Source organism: Vanessa atalanta, chromosome 19 (assembly GCF_905147765.1).
Source record: "Vanessa atalanta chromosome 19, ilVanAtal1.2, whole genome shotgun sequence".
NCBI classification, from domain to species: Eukaryota; Metazoa; Arthropoda; class Insecta; order Lepidoptera; family Nymphalidae; genus Vanessa; species Vanessa atalanta.
Genome location: NC_061889.1, coordinates 10,290,499 through 10,300,629, shown reverse-complemented (window position 1 = coordinate 10,300,629; position 10,131 = coordinate 10,290,499). Strand labels below are relative to the sequence as shown.

General features: G+C 35.5%; 1 protein-coding gene across 1 annotated transcript; it reads right to left on the bottom strand.

Moving 5' to 3' along the window:
• Positions 1 to 3,077: 3,077 nt before the first annotated feature.
• On the bottom strand, positions 3,078 to 3,935 carry LOC125071593. Its single transcript, XM_047681915.1, has one exon. It carries the CDS (start codon positions 3,933 to 3,935, stop codon positions 3,078 to 3,080), a length of 858 nt encoding a protein of 285 aa, XP_047537871.1.
• Between the last annotated feature and the right edge of the window lie 6,196 nt (positions 3,936 to 10,131).

The following is a 10,131-nucleotide window of genomic DNA, read 5'->3' as shown; positions in this document are numbered from 1 at the left end:
TCTGGACGTCGACGCATGTATGAATAATAATGTAGAATGCAATTCCTACATCACTCCCCTTCAAGAAAATCGTACCTTAGGTTTGATTTTTCTTCCAGATCTTGTTGTATATTCAGATGTCGTATCGGGTTGACGACGTAGTTATTCTGGTGATGGATTCGTATTGTAGTAGGCTGGTTTGAGTCTATCTAAGCTAACGACTGATGTACGTAAGGGCAATTGAATTTTGTAATATTTATCGTAGCGTTTTAAAACTTTATAAGGACCATCGTACGGCGGCGTAAGCGGAGCTCGAACCATATCATTGCGCACAAACACATGCGTACATGTTGTTAGGTCTTTGTACACGAATGGTTTATATTGAGAAGTGTGTTTGCGTGGCGCTGGTTGTAGCATTGCCATGGTTTCCGTTAGGCGGCGTACGTACTCTGTGTCATTTATATTTGATTGTGTAGGCACGAAGAAATCGGCAGGTATTCGTAATGTTGTTCCGTAAGTCATTACTGCAAGACTAAAATTATCTTTTCTTAACGCCGTGCGTAAGCCCAATAGCACGGTGGGTAATTTATCCGTCCATTGTATTATGGCTTCTCGTGCTATCAGTGCCGCTTTTAGTGTTCGATGCCATCGTTCTACTTGTAATCTCGTTTAGATTGTGGATGGTATGCAGTGGTTCGAATTCATGTTATTCCGAATTTTTTCATTAAGGATTTAAATAGCTCGGATTCGAACTGGCGGCCTTGGTCCGTAGATATGCGTAGCGGGCAACCGAATCGTGCGATCCAGTTTTCATAAAAAACTTTAGCTACATTCTCGGCGGTAATTTCTTGCACCGGCACTGCTTCGGGCCACTTCGTACAGCGATCTATCATAGTGACGCAGTATCGATAGTCGTTTGACGGTGGTAGCGGTCCAATTATATCGATGTGTACATGTTCGAAGCGCTGCGACGGTGGAAATTGGCCTAAGGGTGTTACGACGTGTCGATGTATTTTTGCTCGTTGACAATTAATGCATGCTTTAGTCCATATTCCGACGTCTTTATTCATGTTGGGCCAGAAGTACTTAGTGGTTATTTGTATATTATATGTGTTCGGCAGGTACGGCCGCGGTGTGTCGGTAGACAACTCGCACGTGATTGGTTGGCTTATTCCGGGCATAGTTGTAAACCGTAAGTTCGGTTGATTTCGAATTGACTTTAATTCTTCGTCATTACTCTGGTCGATTGCTAATTGAGTAAAATCAATTATGGTTGGACACTGGATGTCTTTTATGCGAGAAAGAGCGTCGGCGACTTTGATTTCTTCGCCTTGTATGTAGTTAATACTTGAACAAAATTGACTGATGAAATGTAGTTGTCGTTCTCTTCGAGGTGTGTCGGTACTCTTAACTTGGCAATGTAATGCGTAGGCGAGCGGCTTGTGATCTGTGTACACGCTTACTTCGCATCCCTCGATGAGTCGTCGGTAGTGTTTTACAGCTGTATATATTGCTAATAATTCGCGATCATATACACTGTAGCGGCGGTGTTGTTGTATGGCTTTTGAGAAGTAGGCGAGTGGTTTCCATTTATTATTAACTTTTTGTTGTATTACGGCGCCGAGACTATGATCAGAAGCGTCCGTCATAATACTGAGAACACTACCGGGGACTGGATGAGTCAGGGTTGTAGCTTCTAAAATGCTTTGGCGGCAATTTTCAAATGCTGCATCGGCTTCCGGTGTCCAGTCGATCGGTGTTTTATCGTTTTTTTTGCGGTTATGTAAGTACTTATTGAGATGGTGTTGAAGTTCAGCTTGATGTGGTAGACAGTCTCGGTAGAAGTTGAGCATGCCGAGAAATCGGCGTAATTCGACTATGGTTTTAGGTTTCGGATATTTGGAAATAGCTTCGATGCGATCTTGAGTAGGTTTTATTCCCTCTGCCGAGACTTCGTAACCGAGAAAATTAATTTTGTTTTTTCCAAACTCACATTTTTCGATTTTCAATGTAACTCCGAATTTTTGTAATCGTTTTAATACGTCATGTAATAATTGAATATGTTTTTCTTCATTTTCTGAATAAAGTAGAATGTCATCGACGAAACAGAAACAATTTTCGACGCCTCTGAGAACTTCGTGCATGAATCGTTGAAATGTTTGACTCGCGTTGCGTAGTCCGAAAGTCATGCAGTTGAATTCGAAGAGGCCGAACGGGGTTATAATTGCGGTTTTCTGTGCATCTTCTTCAGCGATTGGTATCCAGTAGTACGCCATTTTCAAATCAAGCTTTGAAATTACTTTTTTGTTATGCAGTTTATAGGTAAAATCTTGTATGCGTGGTATTGGATAGCGGTCGGGTTGAGTGACCGCGTTTAATCTCCTATAGTCACCGCAGACTCTTAAACCACCATCCTTTTTCATTACAACATGTAACGGGCTAGCCCACGGACTATTAGATGGTTTACAAATGCCCATTTTCAACATATTCTCGAATTCAGTCTTCGCAGCTTTGTATTTATCCGGCGGAAGCGGACGTGGTCGGGCGAAGAGAGGTGGGCTAGTTGTTTCTATATGGTGGACGACGTTGTGTTTTGAAGGTTGATTGAGACATCGGTCGAATTACGTCTGGATATTGCTTCAATATGTGATAGTAGGCTTGGTTAGTCCCGATGACGTGTAATGTTCTTGTTTCAATTTCAGCGCCTGTTGATATTTCAATAGCATCAACTGAGAGATCAGTGACTTTATCTATGAGTTTCTTTTTGTGCAAGTCTATTAGCAACTTGAAATTACGTAGAAAGTCTGCTCCCAGGATCGATGTTTTAACGTCGGCAATAATGAAGGTCCATAGAAAATTACGTCGCAAGCCTAAGTCGAGTTTGACAGTCTTTACGCCATATGTGTTGATTGGTGTATTGTTTGCGGCAAATAATTTGCAGGCGCTTTGAATTTGCGATTTGTTCCGATCTGTTGCTTTTAAAACGGATATATCTGCGCCAGTATCCACAAGGAAACGTTCATTTGAGTTGCGATCGTAGACACATAGGCGGTTGCTTGTGAAGGGGACATCGAGATCCGCCGTCGTCGATGTCGGAGCTAGTTTAAATGATTTGTAGTATCTTTTTTCATTCGCCTGCAACAAGGTGATTCGCAACGTTTTGCTTTGTCGCCAAATCGGTAGTGATATTTGCATTCCCATGTTGCGTCGCCGGGCTTCACGGCTGATTTGTTGCGATATGACGAGCTAGGACGAGATCGTGATTGTGAGCGATAATGTTGCCTTGATTGACGTCTATATTTTGAGCGACCGCGTATCTCGTTTATTTCAAGTGATAGTTTTTCTAATTGTTTTGTTAATATTGCAAATTGAGTAGACACGGCATCGTTTGTCGGTGTTGATGTTGAGATTGCAGCTATTGTCGTAGGCTCGGAGTATTCGACCATCTTGTCCGCCATGGCCGCGAGTGTGTCTAGTGACGATTCCGTGTTGACGGACAGTACGACGCGTACCTGAGTGGGTAAATGATTGAGCCACTCGATCCGGAGACCGTCGTTGGTGATCATTCCGGAGCTGAGCTCTCTCATTTTGCGCAGTAGCTGCGAAGGTTTTTGATCACCTAACTGTAGACCACTGATAAGCTTCTGGAAGTTTTTAACATCAGATTTTTCATATACCGCGAGTAGGCGGTTCTTTAATGTATTATATTTTTCTGTAGCGGGCGTTTCATACAGTATGTCAGTGACGTGCTGTAGGTCTGTCGTTTGCAGCTGTTGCAGGACGTATCTGAACCTCTGGTCATCAGATGTCTTCAAGGGGTCGACGACTACTTCAAATTGTATAAACCAGGATCGTGGTAGGTCTCGCCAGAAGGGTAGGATCCTTGACTGGACTGAGATTGCAGCGAGGTCCACTTCAGCAGAGATTCTGCAGTCTTGAGCAGTATTTTCTTCCATTATGAGTCGGCAGGTCACCACTGTACTGGTCCCTAGCTTACTTGTTGTTTCTATTCGTAGATATTTCTTGAGTAAAAGAACACTTTCTTGCTGGTCGGATCGGAATGATTTTATTTCAAAAATGTGTCGATATATATACAAAAACTAGGAATAATATTATCCAATGAAATAATTACAGTGCATATTTACAAATTCTTTCGTCCAAAGAAAACGCTTACTTTTCTACCAATAGAAAGTTACAAAATTTACAATGATAAAAATTATGATCCAGCCTATTAAAAGTTATACATTACAATTGAAAATATTTTGGAAATTAAACTAATGTTCGATTTTTCGACCAATGACGACGCCGCAATTTCGTATGTTCATTTCGTGTGTTGACACGAAAGTCCGATAGAGCGCGCTGGGTAAGCGCCGTGTGCGCTTGCCGATTTTCGCGTAGTATAAATAGCTCCCGAATTTGGTTTTTAATTTAGTCGGAGCGCGTCTCTGGACGTCGACGCATGTATGAATAATAATGTAGAATGCAATTCCTACATACTCATGGGCTGGGATTGACGCATGAAGGAAAGGAGTACTCGAAGCCTACACAGAGCATTTTACGACTAACCAAACCAATAGAAAAATCCAACCGAAATGTAACCGGAGACAATTGGTTTGAATCCAAGCCATTACCTGGGTACAGCAAGATTATAGTCTAAAATCTACATGATGAGACCGCAAATAATTGATGACATAAACAATGTAATGACTGAGACCCGATCGATTATAAGATTTTTTAGAAAGACTCCCCTAAAATTAATCACACTGCAGAAACATATAGTAGCCGAATTCGGAGTAGAACTAGTTTTGTTACTCGATGTCAGAACTAGATGGAATTCAAAGCTGATAATGATTGAACGTTTCTTGAAATTAAAAAATGCAATCAAAAAGACATTGATAGATTGAGATAGTTCACAAAAATGGTATGAAAATAACATTACTGTGCTACAAAAACTGCAGATGATATAAACACCAACAAAACTTACAGTAGAGGCGTTGAGTGGGCAAGATGCCAATTTATTAAGTGCAGAGGCTATAATAGACGTATTGCTAAAAAAATAGGAAGAATAAATGATCCTTTGGCCCTCATATTAGTAGATTCACTTAAGTTGATAATATCAAAACGCCAAAACAAATACTTGAACAGCCCTGACAATTTCAAGCACAAGAGAAGAGAGATGTTAAGGGCTCTAACAGCAACAGCATTAATATGCCAGCGTGGAAGGGATAAATGTATTTGGGAGAAAGGAAGGGAGTGCCGTATAAAAATGGTACTCCCAGCATAACCATAACTTCTGTCAACCCTCAAACAGAAGCCTGGGACCCGCAATCGTGATCCAGGGATCAACCATGTTTCAGAGATGGCAATAATGGTAGGTTTATCTGTGAGAGGAGTTCATATTTGTTAGGTCGGACGCTCTTGCAGGTCCATTGAAGGAAGCTGATTGGGGCCATTGTGAAGGATGGAGAATAGTTGACATAAGTCTTGAGCAACGTTGGACGGTAAAGGGATATCATTACATGTTGAGATAATACTAAGAAGTATTTTAAAAAGCATTTCTAAGAAGTTAGGATTATTAGGGTTAGGAGTGTTTTGGTCGAGAGCACAACCATTAGGATTAGTAGAGGGACAATTACTAACGATCGATTGATGGTCCTGCTTATCATACCGTTTCCCAAGAGGTGATCTTGGGCGTGGAGTACTGATAACAGTCTTCCTATAGGACCTGTTAGTTGTAGGGATAGGTTGACTAGGGATAACTGGAGAATATGTGGGAGGGGTAAGCATCTCTTTTGCAATCGCTGCATAGGATCTACGTACAGGAGCGAACCGAGAGGATGCTTCAATATATGATATGTTGTCCTGAGACATAACAATTTTGATCGATTGTTGGCGAGAAAACTCAAGACAGTCTCTTATCTGTTGTGAAATAGTTACCAGAGCAATGTAAGCACGTGGCGTTATCCTTACTTACATTACAAGATTCACCTATGTGGGATTTGGAGCACTTAGAACACCTAGGTTGAGATCGAAACTGAGTTTTAATGTGACCATAATGGCAACAGTTTAGGCATTGGATTGTAGGGAGTTTGTATGTTTCAACAGGAAGGGAAGTATGGTAGGAATAGACCTTGTTGGGTAGCATTTGTCCCCTAAATGTGATTACCACGGATTGGGTAGGGACCTACATAGGAACACCATCAGTATAGGTTTTTCTATTTAAACATCTTACTTTCAAAACTTCACCACATCCAGTGGGAAGCTCGAGAGATGTTGCTAATTCTTGCATTGTCCAGTCCACAGGAATACCTTTAATCAAACCCATTCTAGTAACATTAAAAGTCAGTACAGTAGCTTTGTACTTGCACATTTCAATGATAGGGTTTACTAGAAATGAGTTTGCTGCATTGCTTGTTGAAAATTCAACAAATATTTAATTATTAAAAAAATAAATCCTCACAATATGTAAAAATGTTAGTAACACCACTTAACCCAAATACCAACTATACAAAAAAAGCACTATTAACAATAATGCTACAGAACTAAATGTAAAAATAAAATGTAAATGTGAACACTCAAAATCTCTTAACACGTGTGTTAACCAACGCTAACCAGAAACCTAAAATTTAAGCATGTATGTATGTAATCTAAGAAAATATATATGTACATAAATAAGTGCATTCATTGTATGTTGGAAAAGAAGCTCTAAATAATTTCTCAATAAACAATGATTTTCATTGATGTGTATTTGTTGTTTTTAATAAACACATAACATTATGTACTACATATGCACAAAACCTGCTTTTTTTCTTACATTTGAATATCCAGATTTTCATTTATCTGAATGCCAAAAGAGAACAATTTGCCTACTTAATTGAGTTTCTACTGTATTTCAATTAGCACATAATGATAACAAGTGTCAACTGGAATTAAGGAAGTGACTTTTTGGATTGTTAGTGTGAATACTGAAAAGTGTGTCCTATACTAAATAGTCACTAAACTGAAACATGGCCATAGCGGTATGTTATGGAATCAAGTATTAGGCTTTGGTCAACTATACTGTAATTAAAGGCCATGACAATCCCTCAAGAACAATAAAGGCTCTTAAACAGAAAAGCATTCATTAATCTACTCAGTAATTTCAAGCTTTGACTGCAGATAAGAACATTCAAGTATCTAGTTTTTTGTTAAGAAAATTTAGGCCTAAATCTCACGAAATCAATTAATTCATATTATGAGACAATGGTACATTTAAGCAGGAGAACTAAAACAATATAATTACCATGCTTTATGTTCCTATAAAAGATATAATGTCATTGCTAGCATGTTTAAACGCAAGAAGTAAGTTCCAAGAATAATATTGATGTCTGTAAGTTTATGATATGTACATAATTCATGTTAAAAATATGTTACTGCTTAATAAAACAATTAATTTCTTATGTTCGATTTAGTTTCATTTTACGTTTTTGTTGCTGTGATTATAATATTTGTTAATAAAATTACGTTTTTTGTTTGTTTTAAATATGTATGTCTTAACCATCAATTTTCTTCCAAAATAAGGCTTCAAGTAGGTATATATTTGTCTGTCATTAAGTTAAGTATGCCTCTTAGGACAAAGTAAAGTGTAGGTACCTAAATTAGGTAAAGTTAGCGAGGTTAACTTTACTTTATTACAATAAAATTCTAAAACTGTTAAAATGTTTACTTATTAGTAAATTCGATATCAATAATAGCCATATATCGTAAAAAAGAGAGAAAATAAACTTATTGCATTGAGCTATAAAACTCAGTTTATACCTGCGCGCGTGATATCTTTACACATAACAAAACACAGCACTAGAAAATAACTTACTTGCACTGTGCCAATTATGTAACAAGTATTATATATTTAATACTATTTAAAATTGATTATTATTGTAGAATTTAAATGGGAATCGTGGGCGAAGAATTTATATATTTTAAACACAAGTTTTTATTACAGCTAATCGAACATATAGGATCGACAGTAGACAGAGGTCAGAGACACTAATCAGAAGAGAGCGTTCAAGACTCATTTATTTGACAATTGACATATATTGAAAATTGCCATTTTCTATTTTTAATCGGTGAGGAATTATTTTTATTGCTATTTTTTTATTGCTAAATAATAATAGCTCAGTGTCAATAATATGACTAATGGAGATTAATTTAAATGTTTAAATAATAAAATTAATAGTATCAGTTAATAGTTTGTTAGTAGTTAGTGATATTGATACGAATGTTGAAATTTTATTACAACATTATTACTAGGTAAGTCGTAAAAAACAAACCAATACAAATAAACTTTTTATAATTTTAATATAATTTAGATCAGGGTTTGTCACTTTTAATTGAAAATAGTTAATAAAAAAAAAGATTTGTGCAATTTACAGGATACGATATAAGAAAAAATATATCATCTTAATATCATTTATTAGCAAATATAATTACATTTTACAAAATAAATAAACTATCTTTATTACTCAGAAAATAAATTAAAGCGCGTGCATTTCAGTACACGTGACAGAAATGAAACTTTTTTGCGTCAGAAACGATAGACTCGTGACATATAAATTTATATTGTTAAAATCCAATCAGTTTCGTATCCAAAGTTTCACATCAACAATAAATTATAAATGCGTTTTATACACTTAAAAATTTAAGTGCATTTGATAATTATACATCTATTAAACATACACATTATATTTACATCTTTATAAATAGAGCTAAATAAATATATTTCAATATTTTTTACAGTATTATAACGAGTTTCGTAGTTATATCGAGTCTTAGTACCATAGCCATTATAATTTTAAAAAAAATCTACATTGTAAAAATTGTAATGTGCTGGAAGATCGAAACATCGAGGAAAATCGAACTAAATGCAAGATTATTAGTTTCTTCATAGTCGTTTAAAAGATTTGTATTTCAAAATTCGCGACAATTTTCGTTTTTAGTCTCACACAAAGCTAATTAGACTAGGGTGTCAAATGTGGCAGGGCAAAGATTTTTTCTATTGAATCATTACGAAACAAAAACACTAGAACTTAATAAAGGCAGGTTCAAAAGAGGCATATAAATTAAATCAACGCGATTTAAATTCTCTAAAGTTTGAAAGTATAAAAGTGGTGGGAAAATAAATGTATGTTTTTTTTATTTAACTAATAAAACTAGAAAAATAAATTATCTTAAACTAAAAAAAGTATAGACTTTATTTACATTTCACCTCATTTAAAAATAAAACAAGGAAATAAATGTTTAAATATAAAAGAAATATTTCTTCTATGCTTAAAGATAAAATATTAAATGTAGTACATAAAACGTAATACGGGAACTTTTTAAATATGGAAATATAATTTCTGGGATACCCTAAATAAATTAAGTTTTTTCTAACATAATGCCACCATACTAAATTAATTGATATTAATATAAAATATTAAGGTAGACTTTCCTTTGAAGTTTTCACATAATTTTATGTTTCACACATATGACACGATCAATATTAATTTAAACAAAAAAGGAAAGTCAACCGCTACTTTCTTGTCTGAATATAAATATATGCGCTTACAGTTAATTCTTTTAGATGATTTTTCAATAATTAAACCTCCTTTTTATTTTATTTTAAATTATATATATATAAAAAAAAATACAAAAAGTTAGTCCAATTCTTAAGCAATCGATTAATAAAAAAAAGTTAACGCAAGCGCATAAATAAACTAACATCGTCAAAACAATGAAGTAACCAATCTTATTAAATTATAATAAGCGCGTGGAATTGGAATGTATACGAAACTATTTGTCATATTAATAAAAATAAACCGCATGCAACACAGTGACGTGACTGTCAGTGATATTTTTTTTTTTTTAATTTTGGCTGTCAGTGATATTGTCGTTTTAGCGCCAAATTTTTCACCTGAACGCTCTTGAAGTATATTACGTTGCATTCAAATTTAAACAATTGTTTCGAATGCAATTCCTTTATAATATACATACATGTAAACTTAGTGTTACTTAAACTATATTGCCAAAAAATATAAATGTTGAAAAATACTGTACCAAATTAAATGTTGTAGCTTTACGTTTTGTAAACATTAATTATTAACTACTTAAATGAACAGTGACATTAAATTCAAG

What these genes read in the sequence shown, in the direction of transcription:
- LOC125071593 (XM_047681915.1), bottom strand. Translation starts at nt 3,935, where the DNA reads ATGGAAGAAAATACTGCTCAAGACTGCAGAATCTCTGCTGAAGTGGAC.